Consider the following 17,717-nt stretch of genomic DNA (forward strand, 5'->3'; position numbering starts at 1 on the left):
TGTAAATTTGCCCCATAGTACATTGGATGCAACTGCAACAATCTGTCGGGCACTAATCTCATGGAGAACCACAGGCCATTCTACAAGAATGGAGACTAGGTGATTCTAAGGGTTGCCGAAGCCTGGTGTTTTTTGGCAAACAGGATAATATTGCCATTGGATTTTAGTGTTTGTGAGGCTGGAGTTCTATAACACGTACACTCTGAAAAACTGTATAGTGTGTCATCTTGTTCTACCTGGTGCTGCTGTAACCTTACTCCTATGACTTTGTGACATACAGTATCTGAGTTCCAAGAGCTCATCCCCCCCTAGGTTAATCCTTTGCTATCCTTGATCACTTCTCACCTTTGATGAGTCAAGGCTTAAGGAATATATGGTGTCCAAAGAGCAGTGAGGTAGGAACTGTACCCTGGTGCTCAAGATGTAGACAGGTACAACTGAATTGACAGAGGACTTTCAGAAACGTCCCAACATTTTCTTGAAAAATTAGTGGCCAGTGGAAAACATATCTTTTGCAGATACTTCTGCTAATGCTGTTATCCTGGATTCCCACTAAGGGAAGAATTAACACACACTGTAATCTTTTTATTTTAGGAAAATGATGTTGAGGAGAAATTCAACCAGCTCCTAATTGATTACGGCATAACCGAAGATATAAGTGCTGCTTCCATGGATATTGGGGAAAAGATGCAAACTCTGCAACAGCGTCTCATCGCCAGGTACATCGGATCGATGGGCATATACACCTGGTGTCATGGAAGTTTGAATAACGCCTTCGAGGAGAATATGTCACTGACCGAACAGCTGAGTCTCCTTCTGGCAACAGCACAAGTGACTCTGAAAGATTGTGACCTAGATGCGACTGAACTTCAACAGTACATAGATAAGCTTGATAAGAAGTCCAGCTTTCTAATACATATTTTAAGCATGCTCTGCAAAACAAACAAGACTTTAGCTGGGAGACTGTCAAGAGCTGTCTTTTCTGAGCTCCCCAGAACCAGCCAAGACTTCCTGGAACACATATTATTCAATGGAGTCTGGACTCCAATCCAGGCAGTTATCTTCACTCTAAAAGTACAGGAGGGAGGTGTTCCACAAGAGAAGGTGGAGAAGATCCTCCAACAGGTACAGACCTACCACTTCGATATAGACACCACCATTGCATCTTTGAAGAAGGAAGATGCAGTGCAGGATCTACAGCGATCAGTGAAGCTAGAGAAGGACAAGGATTTAAAAACCATACTATCAGAAATGAGAACAAATAACTACCCAGAAGAGGTACTTTCTATCCTGGGGCAAGTGCTCAGCAAAGTTGAAGTTCGACTTCCACAATATCAAAAGACATTTGCAGATAAGACGATGATTACAACAGAATGTAAACCAATAATCAAATCAATAAACTTAGTAAATCCTGATATTGAGCAACTGGTGAAAGTTTTGGCTGGCTTGTGTGTGGCTGTTCAGGACATTACAGCTATTGAAATACAGTCAGGAGTGAAGCTTAAGGGCTATTTCCCACGCATGACTCAGCTCGCATCTCTGTTGACTCTTCTCATTTCTAAGGACCCTGCATGCAATGGTTGTCTTTTGGAGATCGCCACAGGAGAGGGCAAATCTGCCATCGTGGCCATGCTCGCCCTTGTTCATGCCATCCGTGGGAAGAAGGTTGATGTTATCACAAGTTCACCAGTGCTTGCCCGTCGAGATCAAGAGGAATGGATCAAACTCTACAATATGTTCGATGTGTCTTGTAGTGTTGTACCTCCACCAGCGTTAGATAAAGAAACTGATGTTAATGAGGCAATTAAAAAGGCGTATGCAGCTGATATTGTGTACGGCACTGTCGGGAACTTTGCTGCTGACATTCTAAAACAAGAATTTGAAAAACGCAAAACCAGAGGAGATCGGACCTTTGACATAGCCATTGTGGATGAAGTGGACTATATGACCTTAGACAGCGGCGTCCAAGTCACATACCTTTCACATGCAGCAACAGGAATGCGGCACTTAGAACAACTGTTGGCAGCCATCTGGGCCAAGATATGCACTTGCCATCGCATCCAGGAGGCTAAAACTGGTGACATTCTTTGGGCCACAGGAACACAATACTTTCACAAAGTTGCTGCAGCAGTCGTGGGGGAGAGCACATCAGAGCACTTCTCCCCCCTCGAAATTCAAAAGCTGGGACTGCAGCTGGGGTTCTTTACTGAAGAGGATGTGAAGCAGAATCAGTCCACTCAAAATAAGTCTGATCAGCCAATCACTCAAGAGCCAAAAGACTCTGCAATCAAAGAACTCATGGATAAACTTGGGCCGGCTCAGCAGCGAGATCTCTTGTCTATTTTTCAGAAGGTTCTTGAAGATGCTGTTGTTTTTGAATATTATGAGCTAAAGGATGGTAAAGCATCTGAATTTGCGATCAGTTCCGTATCAGACAACAAATCCTCATCTGATCATGACAAAATTCGCATTCTTCTCATGGAACATGGCTGTGCCTGTGTGGTGATGAGCGAGAAGGATCTGATAGATGGAGCGATCACTGAACTGGAATCAAGAATCAGGTACTCAGAAACCTATCAGCCACCAGATAATCAAGCGAATAAGGACGAGAACTTTATTCTCCTGCCAGGCTACCTGAAGGAATATACCCGGGATAGGATGAAGGTCTTTGTGGAAAATGCTATGAAGGCAGTCGTGATGGAGAAGGATCGAGAGTACATGATAGAATCAGTCAGTAACGTTAGCACCACCACGCCCATCCATGAATACCACTCCATCATCCCAGTGGACTTCAAAGCCACCGGTGTGCTTGAGAAGAACAAGCGCTGGGGTGACGGCTTACAGCAGTTCCTGGAGATGAAGCACCAACTGGCGATATCACCACTGTCCAATGTCACCAACTTCATGTCAAATTTCCATTTCCTTCAGCGATACACTAATGGCACAGGCTTGTTTGGGGTCTCTGGGACCCTAGGGGATGAGGCAGAGGTTAAGTTCCTTAAAAAACACTACAAGGTGTCTTGCTATGCTATGCCTACTCACCGCCATACTAAGAAGACTGAGCTACCAACTCTCCAGGTCGAAGGAGGCCATGAAGTCTGGATCAAAAGTATCTGTGAACATGTGAAGGACCGCACAAGTCCAAGCCAGTGGGGCACAGGGCAAGTGGCTTTAGTCGTTTGTGAAGATGTGAAAACAGCTGATAATCTACAAAAAAAGTTAATAGAATTGAAAGCTGTTTCTGGTAAAATAACTTTGTACACCAGAAGTGATAAACATGATGTTGAAAGGGTCACCTTTGGGCCAGGAGATGTTATCATTGCTACAAACCTCGGTGGAAGAGGCACAGATGTTAAAGTCACTCAAGAGGTGAATGAACATGGAGGAGTCTGTGTGATTCTCACTCATTTCCCCACAAACATGAGGGTAGAAAAGCAGATATTTGGCAGAACCTCCCGTAAAGGAAATCCTGGAATGGTCCAAATGATATTGAACTATGATGAACTGTCACCATCGTGTCAGGGCCAACCCATCGAGGTGATGAGACGGCTCAGAGCAGATTATGAGAAGAAGCGCATTGAGGAAACAGAGAAAAATGAGCTCTTGGAAGTACAGCTGCGGGAGGAACTTTTTCAAGAGTTTTGTAAACATCTAAATGAATTTGAAGGAAAGTATGATAAACGTGAAAAAACAGACATCTATTCAGTAAAGAATGTGCGCACCTTAGAAACTCCTAAGAGTAATTCAAAGTTTGACTACAGCCCAGCTCTGAATGCGTTGAAGGAGAGCTGGGCCCTTTGGCTCACACTGCATGAGAAGGACATTGAAGACCATAAAGACAGCAATCAGCTGAAGAAAGACCTTGGCGAAATGATTCAGAAGAGAGCAGACAGCCTCCTGCGAGGGGAATCAGATAACTTCTACGACTTCATCAAACAGGCTATGGATCGCATGTACCTCCACACTCAGAACAAAGCATCGGATTACGGGGCGCTATCATTCTGGCAGAAAGCAGAGACGACTGATCAAGTGTACCGTGCCGTCTCACTCTACAATCAGGCCTACATTACAATCAATCTGGGGAAGGAGGGATATATGCAGAAGGCAATAGACCTTTTAACACAATCTAAGAAAATGATCGACGTCTATGTATCGGAGGTTACGAACACCATGGTTTCCTGCCAGATGTCCTGCATTGACAAGTTTGAACCTCACAACAAAGAGGAACCCAACTTTACAAAACAAATGCAGACCCGGATGAGCCTATTCGAGTCCTGGATTGATGATTACATCGACAAATCTATAGAAAAATTAAAAGAGCTTCAAAAGAAAAATAAGAAGGCTATATGCAAGGAACAGGCTGTCTTCTCGTTGTCAACTGATGACAGTCCTATAACCACAGAAGAGCTTATTGTGCTGTATGACTATGGCCTGTCCTTTGTGTTTGAGGTCGAGAAGAAGCCTGAATTCTGCATTAATGCTCTGATCTGTTTTTTCGTTGGAGTCGCACAGATCCTTGGTGGGGTCCTTGTGTGCGCCGTCTCGCTTGGGGCAGCGAGTCAGTTCGGGATGGCTCTGATCTCAGAGGGTGTCTCAGACATGATATCGGGGGTCCAAGGGATGATCACAGGCAGCTTCAGTTGGGCAAAGTGGGCCATAGCCAAAGCTATCAGTATTGGGATATCGCTGATAAGTGCAGGGTTTGGCTTCATTAAAAAGGCAGCTCGTGCCACGTGGAACTCAGCAAAGGGTCTGCTCAACGGAACCAAAACCTTTTCAAGTGTCGCGAGAGATATCATCAAATCAGGAAAAGTAATGCTTAGTTCTGCAAAGTCCGCAGTCACTTCTGTTGGCAAACAAGCCTTTGGCCAATCCATCCGGACCCTGGCCACAAGCTCTGCTGTTCAGAAGACCTTCCTGCAGGCTGCGAAGTACGCGGGGCAGGAGTTGTGCAAACAGACGGTCCTCGCGGGGCTGAATTACGGCCTGAATTACGGCCTAGACGCTGCAATCAACGCGATCTACAAGTCTCGCCTTCAATTCGTAAGCGCAGAATCAGTGAAGAAGAGTGCAGTTTTGAAGGAGTGCATTCTTAAGTTTGTCATCGTGAGGACAGTGCCAAAGACTCTTATGAATGCAGAGACGCCAGAGAACTTTAAGATCCCAAATCCCTCCAAAGAGTGGCTGGAGAAAATACTCACAAGCATTTGTCAGGGTGCAGACGGCGAGGTCTGGAAGGACAAGCAGGTGCTGAAAACCTGCTTCAGTTCCTTCGGAGATTTAGTCTTATCTGTTCTGAATAAAGAAATGAAATGTTCTGCACCCAGAAAGGCGGCAGCCGGGTTTTTGGTTGATGCAGCAAGTGCTGCTGCAAAAGCCGCAGTGGACGTCGACACTCTCCTCCGAGCCACGAAGCTGACTGAAGACAGGATCATCCCGTTTATAATTCGGGAATGTGGCGAGGTCCTCAAGGTCAAAGAAGCGCCTGCAGGCAAGGAAGGGGACAAAGGTGGCGAGACCGCAAAGGCTGCTGAATGTACGGCAGACGACAAACGTCGCAATCTCCCGGATGTGAAGAAAACAACAGATGATTTGTTAGATCTGATCGCCAAGAATATAAATGAGCAATTTATGAATTATTGGTCATCTTATGTCACTGGCCTGCTGCATCGCACTGCGGGCAAACAGATTAGTAGATGCGCTGCAAAACTCGTGGACAACGTCGTGGGAATGAAGAAAACTCAGCGATTCTTCGACGAACAAAATTTCCAAAGGCGCATGAAGAAAACGCCGGTTGGAGGGGAGAAGGCCGCGGCTGCGCTCCCAGAAGCAGAGCACCAGGCGCTAGTTAAGAAAGTGCAGGCGCTGGCAGACCCGGGGCGCCCGGCCACCGAGCTGGACCTCAACGTCCTCACCAAGAGCGACCTCCTGGAGGGCAAAGGGGTCAGGCTGACCGTCCTGGATGAGAAGCAGAAGCCGATCTCCACCCAGATCTACCCGGGGAAGGATCCCGCCGCCGGGGACGTCACCCTCCAGCTGCAGAAAGTGAAGCAGGACGCAAGGTAAGGCTCAGAGTAAACAGCTTTGTAGAGTTGGTGATGTCCCCAATAAAGACACTGGAGCCAGTATTACTTGTGGTGCATTTATTTCTATTATTCCCTAAAGAGCGCCGAGCCTACTGCTTATGCTCCGGCGCTGCACTGCTCTCGCTCTCTCCTGCGCATGCGCAGGCAGCCGATCCTCGCTACCAGCACGTCACGTCGCCGACATGACGTGCAACCACTAGACCGTCTCTACATATCTCCCCTTTTTCCAACACAAACATTTTCTTAACTTACAGTCCGTCGCTCAAATCATAGTCTCTGAATCTTGTGGGCTTGACCACCGCCCTGCCGCGCCGGGTCTGTCTTACCGGGGTGGTGTGGCTCTCTCCTTCGCTGATTCTACTGCTTCCTCTTGCTTCTGCTTGTCCAGTTACCTCACTCTGGTTCTCTCCGGCCCTCGGCTCCTGCTCGGCGCATCCCGCCTTCACCTGTCGCTGTTCTTCTCCTCTCCTATCAGGTTCCGCCTCCAGATGCTCTTGTTGGCCGAGTTCAGTCTCTCCATCCTCATCATCTACTCCCTCATAGTTCCAAGATAGAATTTTATTGCATCTCGCCATGCGGTCCTGTGACCATACATTCCCATCACTTAACCTAGCCGCTCTGCCCAATATTTCCTTCACTTGCATGGGCTTGCTGTATTTGCTCTCTCCCTTCCTTTGTAGCGTGGGCAACTTCACTCTCACCCATTCACCTTCTTCCAGCTCATCGTCTTTCACGTTTCTCCTCTTGTTGTAGTGTTTTGTGTAGACTGCTTGTGCTTTCTCTATGTTGGCACGCACCACTGCGGGTGACCATTCACTCACTATTGTTTTCTCTTTCCACACCCGATTGTCTTGGGTAAATGGTTCTCGGCCACGCAATATCTGGAAGGGGCTGTATCCTGTGCTTGTGGGAGTTATCCTATACGCCCATAACATGTGCCATATGTCCTTCTCCCAATCCTTGTTGTCCGCAATGGCTGCTTGGATTGACCCCATCACTACTCTATTGAAGCGCTCCACTTGACCATTCCCCGCCGGGTGATATATGGATGTGTGCTTCGCTGTGATGCCGTTCCTTTGCATGAAATTGTTCCATTTCTCCGACCTGAACTGGGGGCCGTTATCGCTGAGGATGGACTTCGGAATGCCTTCCCTCACAAAGGTGTCTGCTAAAAATTTCACGATGTTTTCTGTGTCCATGGTTTCTTCTATTTTCACTTCTGGCCATTTCGAGTACTTGTCTACTAGGACACACACATACTTTTGTACTCCTTGTGTGTCTAGGATTGGGCCTAGGATGTCTACTGACAGCTCCTCCCATGGATTCTTTGGAGGTTCGAATGTACCTAGTGCTGGGCGTAGTGGTTTGAGTGTCTTGTCAGCACCCTGGCACCTTGGGCACTCTCTTACATGTCGCTCTGCTCTTATATCCATTCCTGGCCACCAATAATCTTGTTTGGACCTCAACTTTAGTTTTCCGATTCCCATGTGTCCCTCATGTAGCATGTCCAGCAGTCTGGGAATAATGCTTGTTGGGGGAACGACTTTTCCGCCTCTGTACATGAATATTCCTTGGTCGTCTATGGACAATTCTTCCCTGACTTCGAAGTAGGGGTTGAGTTCCCCACGAGTGTGTCTCTTGTCAGGCCAGCCTTGGGTGATGTATAGCTTCACTTCCTCTAACGTTTGGTCTTCTGCATACGCCTGTTTCCACTCCTGAAGGCCGATGACCTTCTCATGGTCCTTCATGAGTGCGACCCATTCTTCTGCTCCCACCTTGTCTTCCTCACTCGGATCCATGGCCGCCGCTCTGCTCAGGTGGTCTGCCACTCTGTTCTTGCTGCCCGGGATATGCTCCACATCATACCTGAACTCAAGTAGTTTCAGTGTCATTTTGGATATGCGGGGCGTGGCATCCCCGTGCCCGCTCGATGTTAACACCTTCAGTAATGGCTTGTGGTCCGTCCGCAATTGGAACCGTGTGCCCCACAGAAACTGTCTGAATCTCGTGGTGGCCCACACCACTGCCAGCATCTCTTTCTCTATCACGCTGTACTTCTTCTCCGTTTCGCTCAGCGTGCGTGAGGCAAAGCTTATTGTTTCTAGTCTTCCCTGTCCCCGGTCTTGCATGAGCACGGCACCCAGTCCTTTGTCGCTGGCGTCTGTGGTTAGTACGGTCTTTCCTTGGGGGTCGTACCCTTGGAGTGGTATTGCTCCCGCTACTTCCTTTTTGATGACGTCAAATTCCCGTTGTGTCTCCTCTGACCAACAGAATTCCGTGTTCTCTTTTGTCAGCTGCCTCATGTGATGAGTCTTAGAGGCAAAGTGCTGTACAAACTTGCCATAGTACTCAGCCATTCCCAGGAATGATCTGACCTCTTCCTTGTTGGTGGGTGGTGGTGCTTCACAGATCGCTCTCACGTTTTCTGCTTTAGGAGTCACTCCTTGCACTCCTATCTCATGCCCTAAGTATGTCACTGAGTTCATCCCTATCCGGCATTTGGACCATTCCGCTGTGAGTCCTTTTCTTTCTAAGGTCCTCAACACTTTCCCCAGCTTCACATCATGGACTTGCCTGTCTCTCCCCATTACCAGGATGTCATCCTGGAAGTATTGGACGTCGGTGATGTCCTTGAACAGTTGGTGCATCAGCTTCTGGAACACCGCTGCCACAGAGGCCAGTCCAAATGGCATGCGGCGGAACTGGTAGCACCCGAACGGGGTGATGAACGATGTTAGTTTCCGGCTTTCCGGATGTATAGCTATTTGATGGTACGCGGAGGTCAAGTCTATGGTGGAGTACCACTTAATCCCCCTTGTGCTAGCCAGCATCTCCTCTATCCTGGGTAAGGGGAACTTTTCCACCACAATGTTCTTATTCAGTTCCCGCATGTCGACGCACAGCCGGACCTTCCCGCTGGGTTTCTTGGCTACTACCAGGGGCGCTAGCCACTCAGCGCATGTGATGGGCTCAATGATCCCCTTCCTTTCCAGGTCTTGGAGTTCCTCCCGTACGGCTTCCTTCACTGCTAACGGGATGTTTCTTGCTTTGTGAGCTACAGGTAGGGCATCCTCTTTTAGGACAATTTTGTGGGCGAACTTTTGCAGCTTTCCAATTGTGCCCCCGAACACCTTGGGGTATTCATTCCTCCATTTGTCGAGATCGGGCCACGCTTCCTGGTCCGTTAGTAGTATCTGTTCCTTGCCTCCTGGATCCAGCTTTATTCCCAGGTCGCCCTGATCGAGCCATCCCAGGACAGATGGGCCTCTCTCCGACACATAGAGCTTACAGTAAGCAGATCGGCCTCGGAATTCAAAAGTCAACGGTCTGAATCCCGCCATTGAAATGCGATCTCCGTTGTAGGTGACGGGGCGAATGTCTAGTTTTTCTAGTTCTGGGCCTAGTCGCGGCACGAATTTCTCCTCCCACACTGCTCTCTGGACGATGGTGAAGGGCGAGCCAGTGTCTGCCACCACGCTGATTGTGATTCCTCCTATTGCCATTTCTAGGACGGGTTTCATTGTCCTTTTCCCGTCTACTCCCAGGACCTGACCGTCCGTGCTCAACACCTGATCGTCAATGTAGATCACCGTGATGACATCCTCCTCTGCGTCTTGGTCTTGGTCTTCACTGCCTTGGTCCACGTATCTCACCATGCCCTTGGAGGCCTTCTTCCGACAGACCTTTTCATAGTGGCCAATTATTCCGCAGTACATGCATTTGGCGCGAAATGCGGGACACTTCCTGTCGTGCGCCTCATGCGACCAGCTACCGCACCTGTAGCATGGCTTCTTGCTGCTCCCTGCCTGTTTCCCTTGTGGGCTTGTGTTGCTTTGCCACTTGTTGGGTCCTCTCTCCATTGGCTTCCTGTTCTGATATTCTCTGCGGGGTCTTTCGTCGTCTACCTTGTTCACCATGGCGTTGGACGCAGTTTCTTTCCTCCTTACTTCTGCGCATCGTCGTGCTAATTCAGCCCTTTTGACGATGACCAACACCTCTTTCAGCGTAGTGTCTCCACTGGCCCACAGTTTGTCCTGCACTGACGTGCACGTGGTATGCATCACCACCTGGTCTTTAATGAACTCCTCTTCCCAGTTGTCGTATTTGCACGTTGATGCTCACCGCTTTAGCGCCGCCACGTATTCCTCCACCGTTTCTCCCTGACGTTGCTTCCTCTGTTGGAAATTGAACCTGTCCACAGAGACGCACACTGCCGGTCTGAAGTGTTCGCTGAGGTCGTCAAGTGCGTGGGCGTATACGTCGTCGTCCGTAGAAGTTCTCTGTTTCGGTACTAGGCTCTTGTAAAGTCTCAGCCCTTCCGGGCCCAGGTTCAGTAACAAAATGCGTTTTTTTCTCGCGGGTTTAAACACCTCTTCGTTCTCATCTTCCAGGACTCCTATGAAATTGTCTATATATTCTTTCCAGTCCTCCCACTTCATAAGCGGTTCTCCGGGGCGGGGTAAAAATTGTACCGGCGCCATTGCGTATCCAGTCTGCGCGCTCATTTTCTCACTCTTGACCTTGGGTTGTGCACTCCCTTGGCTCCTAGGACTCCCTGGTGCGTCGTCCTGCTCTTCCTCGCTTGTTTGGGCGTGGGGACTACCTGCGTCAGCCCACTCGCTCTTCGGTGGGTTATCCAGCGCGGTTCCCCTTGTCTTCTGGGCTGCTGTGTGGGTTGGCGCGCTTTTCTGCTGGTCTCTGGGGTCTGTCCCCTCTTCGTCGTTCCTCTGTACCTCTCCTTCGGGTGCTCTTGGGCTCTGCCGCGCTCTTTAGGGTACCTGCGTTGTAAATTTGAGGTCTTCCTTGTCTCTCTGTACTTTGGGCTCTTGCTTGGTAGTGCTGGTGACACTGGTGCTCTCCGTGTCGTGTGGGGATCACTCTGGTGGTCTTTTCATGCTGGGGGGTCATCATCCCACCCTCGTCGCCATTGTAGAGTTAGTGATGTCCCCAATAAAGACACTGGAGCCAGTATTACTTGTGGTGCATTTATTTCTATTATTCCCTAAAGAGCGCCGAGCCTACTGCTTATGCTCCGGCGCTGCACTGCTCTCGCGCTCTCCTGCGCATGCGCAGGCAGCCGATCCTCGCTACCAGCACGTCACGTCGCGACGTGACGTGCAACCACTAGACTGTCTCTACAAGCTTCTTCAGCAAGTACTGTCTTTCTGTCACTGAATGCCACATCTTCAGTCTTCTAACTGCTTCTATGTATGTGAGGCCTCCATGAACAAACGTATGTATGATCTGCTCACCTGTGGCCCCATGTGCTTTGACTCTGCAGAAAGGGGGGTCCCACCAGCTCCCCCCCCCCAGCCCCAGGGCCCCAAGGATACCCCGGGTGGATCCTACCACTCACAGACCCAAGGGGCTTGCTGACTCCGGGCCAGACACGCCAGCTCTACACTTTCCAGACCTGACATACCTGGGCCCGGAGCCCTCTGGGCTGCTTTCACCGGGTGTGAGGCCACCGTCGGAGGGCAAACACATCACACAGCGTCACAGGGAGAACTCCAAGTGCTTCCCCCAACAGGCAGCGAATGCTCCATCGTCCCCACCCCACTGTCCCAAGCCAGTGGCAGAGCCCAGGGCGGAGAGCATAAGATGGACAGACCAGGCAACACTCCTCTCTCTCATCCCCATAACTCTGCACCAAACTCAAACAAACTCATAATGAGGGCACAGAGCGAGCACCTCTCGTGCCCAACATTACTAGGAGTAGAGCAGCAAAATCAAAGACCATTGATGAAGGGCAGGAGGCAGACCACAGGCCTGGACACGAGAAGCCGCAACAATGTTACACCAAGGTTAACATGAACTCCTCTGATACTGGCACCATCCAACCCACATCCCAAAAACATGCTTCAACACCCACCAGACCTCATACAATCGATGCTTAGCAGGAGAGACATGGAAATACAGAGACGAACAAACAACAACCAGCCTCCTTCCTCACAGGCACCTAAGCAACAAGAGACACACACAAGAACTCATAACACACCTCCAGCTTTGCAACAAACAGGGGCAACCAGACCAAAAAGAACCACCACCTCACAGCATTTGCCCAAGAACACTCCAACACCTGACAAATTAAACACTCAAATGCAGTAACAAATAAACATGAACCACTGGCATCCTCAGAATACACACAATTCATCTAGCTGAACTGCGTATGTATGTGTCTGAGTATTTGGTAGAATTATGTCTGTGACTATTTTTCTATATGTATGAATGTGTGTGCATGTGTTTACGTGTGGGTTTTTAGGTATGATTGAGCATATGTGTCTAGCTGTTTCTATGTTTGTGTGTGTATATAGATGTGTTTGGTGTGTATGTGTTTGTATATGTGTCTGGTTTTGTGCGTGTTTGTTTCTCTGTGTCCATGTGTATGTATGTGTTTGAAGCGTATGTCTCTTTTTGTCTGTGTGACTGTGTATATGTAGGTGTGTGTCTGTGTGTGTGTGTGTGCTTGTCTGATATAAAAAACTAGTGTGCAGGTCCTAAGTGTGGGTGGGAGTGTTCAGCTCTGTTTTAAAGTGGCCTCACACACCCCGAGGGGTGTCATGCTTCATCATTGGGCCTGCTCCTCGTCGGGCTGCAATGCCCGACGGGCACCTGCAAAGGGGCTCTTTAGCGGAGATCGTTTTTTGATGAACCATAAGGTGCAGGCAGGTGTGTGGACTAGGTACTATAGTGAGTGCGAGGTGATAGTTTAGAATAGGTCTATGGCAGTCCCATAGTATAAATGTTATTCCGGGGATGCACTAACCTAACTAAAAACAGGCAGCCCTATCTGGATGCAATGGTCCTAAAGGGCGTGTGTAATGTGGGAGGTCGACATGTTTCTTGCCTTAAGTAGCCCCTAACGGGTGTAGTGGCAATTCATCAGGACCAAGAGTCAATAGAGAGTTTATCTCAACTCTGACACTACCACAATGCTGGTTCTGGAAATGGTGCAGTGAAGTAGTGACCAGCTTTGCATGTGAACACTAGGTCCGATTGACCAAGTGTTATGTGATCCCTTAGTGAGTGGGTTTTGGCTAACAGGAGCTTTTTCCAGAGCACTCTGTTGCTCAAGACGGAAGGTGGCTCAGCAACTAGCCATGTTCCTACCCCTGCTCTGGTTCCCGTACTTGTCTTTATGTGTCTATGTATATGTTTGTGGTTGTGTGTGTGTGAAAGTATGTTTGTAGGCATTCAAATGTGTGTGTTTGTGTCTGTGTGTACATATGTGTTTGCCTCTGTGTAAGGATATGTATTTGTGTATGTTTCTGTATGTTTGTGTCTACTGTGTGTACGTGTGTTTGTGTGTGTTTTAATTTAAGAGCAGTCAGTAACATCATTGTCAGTCCCTAGTTTCTGAAAATCATTGCACCAAGCACCAGAACATTCCTGAAGATCTTGTGATGGGCACACAGTTATACTGTGGTACAAAATGGGCCAATCCACAATCCAAGGGGGAATAGATACTAAGGGCTTGATTACGATGTTGGTCGGAATTGTTCCTGACCGACACCGTCTCGGTTTCAGGACCGACTGACCTCCGGTCCGTGGGTCCGCCTGCCTGAATACGATGCGACCGAACACTTTTTGGTCACATACTCCCTTTTCTCTATGGGAGCCTGTGTTACGACCGTACACCTGCCTTAACACAGGCTCCCATTGAAAAATCTGGGGTGTCGAAAACCTTGCACCCTGTGGCAGGCACACTACAGTGTCTGTCACACAGTGCAGGGATTTTCAGGGAGGCACACTGGGTACCCCCTCGACTGACAACCGTAGGCAACTGGGCGAAGGGTGTCCACCAGGGGCCCCAAAAGTCGCTTTTTGATAGCCTTTCTGTGTCGGAAAGGCAGGCACGGAAAGGCTATCAGAAACCGTCAACGTAAACGGGCGGTCAGAAACGCCAACCGTAGGGGATTAAGGTGCAGATCCGACTGCCCAGAATACCCGAGAGCCAGTCAGAACCGCATTGGACTCACCGAGTTGTTTACGCTTCAACCGCCTGCACTGAAATCGGGCGGTGGGAACGCAACCCGGCCGAAAAGCCTCCGAGTGAGTCGGTCAGCTTCTGACCAGTAGTTGGAGGCTTTCCGACCGACATTTTAATCGGCCCCTAAGGGGCATATTTACAATGGGATATTGCCATCAGAACGTCACTTTTAGCGACATCTGGGTGCGATATCTCCTTCTCCTAATTTACAAAGTGATGTTAAGCCACTTAACGTAGCTTAACACCGCCTAGTGAATAAGGCCCCTTTTCACACTTCACTTAGCGTGAAATTGGCATGCAATGTTTGTGGCAGTGGAAGTTCCGAATTTTTATGCTGCCCCAAATTTACAGGGCTAGGGCAGTGCCAAAAACTAAGACCATGGAATACCTGGTTTTAGACTGGCAATATGAGTAGAAATTATTAATTTCTACTCGTTTTTAGCTCCATCCATGTGTTCTGCATTCTGCAGCATGCATAGCAAATCGCCTTTAAAGACTGTTTATGTGCCGAAAGGCATCAACAATTCTGGTGTAACACAGCACTATATGTATTCCAAAATACAGATGGCAAAAATATCTACTACCTAAATATATATATTCCAAAATACAGATGGCAAAATATCTACTATCTAAATATATGTATTCCAAAATACAGATGTAAAAATATCTACAACCTAAATATTTATTTATCAAAATATAGAAGTTAAAATATCTACTACCTTGAGCTTGGTCTCTGGCGGCGGAAAAGGAAGATGGCGGATTGACTCCGCCACGGAAAGGCGTACGGCCGCTCCCCTCTGAGGTCTACAGCTGCCCGCAGCCGCAATGTTCTCCTTCCATCGAGCACCGGTACCTTTGGTTTTCGGGTGCATCTGGCGTGGGCTGCGGCGGCCATGGTCTTACCGCTGCAGCGGCAGTCGCCGTGCTCTTCTCCTGTTCCTGCTTCGGCCTCAGCGTCCTGACGGCGTAGGGTGTGTCCGCTGCTGAGGCCACTCTACTCGACTCTGGGTTATTCAGCCGCCTGCCGCAGTACTCTTCTTTCCATCTACCGCCCGGCAGTGCTTAAGGTAATCTATCCTGACAGTAGCACACGGGGAGGGGTCAAAGCTAAGTGTTCTATCCCCACGGCGTTCGCGATAGACTTTTGTGGGAATCTATAAAAGGAACTTGGCAGTTGCTACTGGCTCCTGTGGGGGAACTTAAAAACTCAAAAACTCCCAAAAAATAAAAAGGAAAGAAGAGATCTTGGCGCCGGATATAGCCTGATTTCAGCTGTATGCAGATGTATGCAGTGTGGGCAGTGGTCGCAGTGGCAGCATAATTTTAGTGCTGCGGCGGCAGTCTCCTTTTTTCTGACTTCGTATCCTGTCTCCTGATGGATGTACCGGCTCACCCACACCAGCTGTATGATCCGCTCCACCCGCAGAGCGAGGTGGCTTACAGCCAGGGGGCTCACTCAAATATTGGCGCAGTTTATACTGTAGGAGTCTTTTGAATCATGGTGTGGCAGTGGAGTGCCGTCCATCATCCCCTTTTGTATCGCTTTGTTCGCCCTAAGTGTGGCAGGGTATGCTCAGACGTGAGTCCCTTGTTCACTTGGCCACTGGATTCAAGATAGCCTGGCTGATGAGGATTATGAATCCGAAACCGGTCCCAGGATGTTTGTTTCCGGTCCAGGTAAGACATGGCTTGGCAGTTCGGGCTGGAATGTTCCCATAAGGCACAGGGTCAGACTGATTTGCATATAGCCATGTCTGAACTGGGGTGGCTGAGTGAACTAAAGAATGGTGATGGATTAAACCCAGATCAGTTGACTGGGGGTGAGTGTTTGATTTATACAAACGCTCCGTCCACCATCCCCTTTTGTATCGCTTTGTTCGCCCTAAGTGTGGCAGGGTATGCTCAGACGTGAGTCCCTTGTTCACTTGGCCACTGGATTCAAGATAGCCTGGCTGATGAGGATTATGAATCCAAAACCGGTCCCAGGGTGTTTGTTTCCGGTCCAGGTAAGACATGGCTTGGCAGTTCGGGCTGGACTGTTCCCATAAGGCACAGGGTCAGACTGATTTGCATATAGCCATGTCTGAACTGGGGTGGCTGAGTGAACTAAAGAATGGTGATGGATTAAACCCAGATCAGTTGCCTGGGGGTGAGTGTTTGATTTATACAAACGCTCCGTCCACCATCCCCTTTTGTATCGCTTTGTTTGCCCTAAGTGTGGCAGGGTATGCTCAGACGTGAGTCCCTTGTTCACTTGGCCACTGGATTCAAGATAGCCTGGCTGATGAGGATTATGAATCCGAAACCGGTCCCAGGATGTTTGTTTCCGGTCCAGGTAAGACATGGCTTGGCAGTTCGGGCTGGACTGTTCCCATAAGGCACAGGGTCAGACTGATTTGCATATAGCCATGTCTGAACTGGGGTGGCTGAGTGAACTAAAGAATGGTGATGGATTAAACCCAGATCAGTTGACTGGGGGTGAGTGTTTGATTTATACAAACGCTCCGTCCATCATCCCCTTTTGTATCGCTTTGTTCGCCCTAAGTGTGGCAGGGTATGCTCAGACGTGAGTCCCTTGTTAACTTGGCCACTGGATTCAAGATAGCCTGGCTGATGAGGATTATGAATCCGAAACCGGTCCCAGGATGTTTGTTTCCGGTCCAGGTAAGACATGGCTTGGCAGTTCGGGCTGGACTGTTCCCATAAGGCACAGGGTCAGACTGATTTGCATATAGCCATGTCTGAACTGGGGTGGCTGAGTGAACTAAAGAATGGTGATGGATTAAACCCAGATCAGTTGACTGGGGGTGAGTGTTTGATTTATACAAACGCTCCGTCCATCATCCCCTTTTGTATCGCTTTGTTCGCCCTAAGTGTGGCAGGGTATGCTCAGACGTGAGTCCCTTGTTCACTTGGCCACTGGATTCAAGATAGCCTGGCTGATGAGGATTATGAATCCGAAACCGGTCCCAGGATGTTTGTTTCCGGTCCAGGTAAGACATGGCTTGGCAGTTCGGGCTGGACTGTTCCCATAAGGCACAGGGTCAGTCCGGTAGAACTCGAGAACTCAGCTAATTGGGCTCGTCCCTGGTATGCCTCTGTTCCTCGCTAGTACCGGGATCTCCTAAATTAAGCTTTAGGACCGGATATGGGCCGCAATACAAAGCTTCAGAGTGGCGATGCCGGAGGGACACGATTATGTGTCCTATCCAGCTGCCATCTTGGCCACGCCCCAAACATAACTTTTTAAAGGTGTCGACCCAGCCCATGCATTCACTTTTGCTTTCAACTGTGTAAGTTGTGGTCATGGAGACAATTCACAATACTTCTCCTCAGGCATCATTTTTATTGATGTACTGCTCTTAATAACACCTATTTATCTTTGGGGCAATTTTTGGACAATGCTTGTAGGTCTTTGGAGCTTTTGGGTTGCTTTTTCTTCAGTGTGTGGTTTTTCTCACACTTGATTAGTACCACATGTGCATACTTCTTGAAAATACACATCGACATTGTGTAATAATCATTGTCACTTTCACTGAAAACCGACACTGAGGAACTCTTTGACTGTGGTTTAGATGATGATCAACTTCGTTTGGTGTTGATTTACCTCAGTTGATGTGACTGCTTGGCCTTGTGGGAGT

At 48.8% G+C, this 17,717-nt stretch overlaps 1 protein-coding gene and 1 long non-coding RNA gene across 2 annotated transcripts in view; one reads left to right on the forward strand and one right to left on the reverse strand.

Annotated features, from left to right (window-relative positions):
* The window catches only part of LOC144819176 (uncharacterized), a 704,861-nt gene that overhangs the window by 331,962 nt on the left and 355,182 nt on the right, over positions 1-17,717 (reverse strand). The window lies entirely within an intron of this gene.
* Positions 1-17,717, forward strand: part of LOC144820367 (uncharacterized) — a 93,407-nt gene that overhangs the window by 67,401 nt on the left and 8,289 nt on the right. Inside the window, exons 4-5 of the mRNA XM_078677926.1 lie at positions 595-5,455; positions 5,510-6,062. Of these exons, the coding sequence (XP_078534052.1) occupies positions 595-5,455; positions 5,510-6,062 (5,414 nt within the window). The remainder of the gene's footprint in view (positions 1-594; positions 5,456-5,509; positions 6,063-17,717) is intronic.

This window comes from Lissotriton helveticus, chromosome 2_1, assembly GCF_964261635.1.
Source record: "Lissotriton helveticus chromosome 2_1, aLisHel1.1, whole genome shotgun sequence".
Lineage (NCBI taxonomy): Eukaryota > Metazoa > Chordata > Amphibia > Caudata > Salamandridae > Lissotriton > Lissotriton helveticus.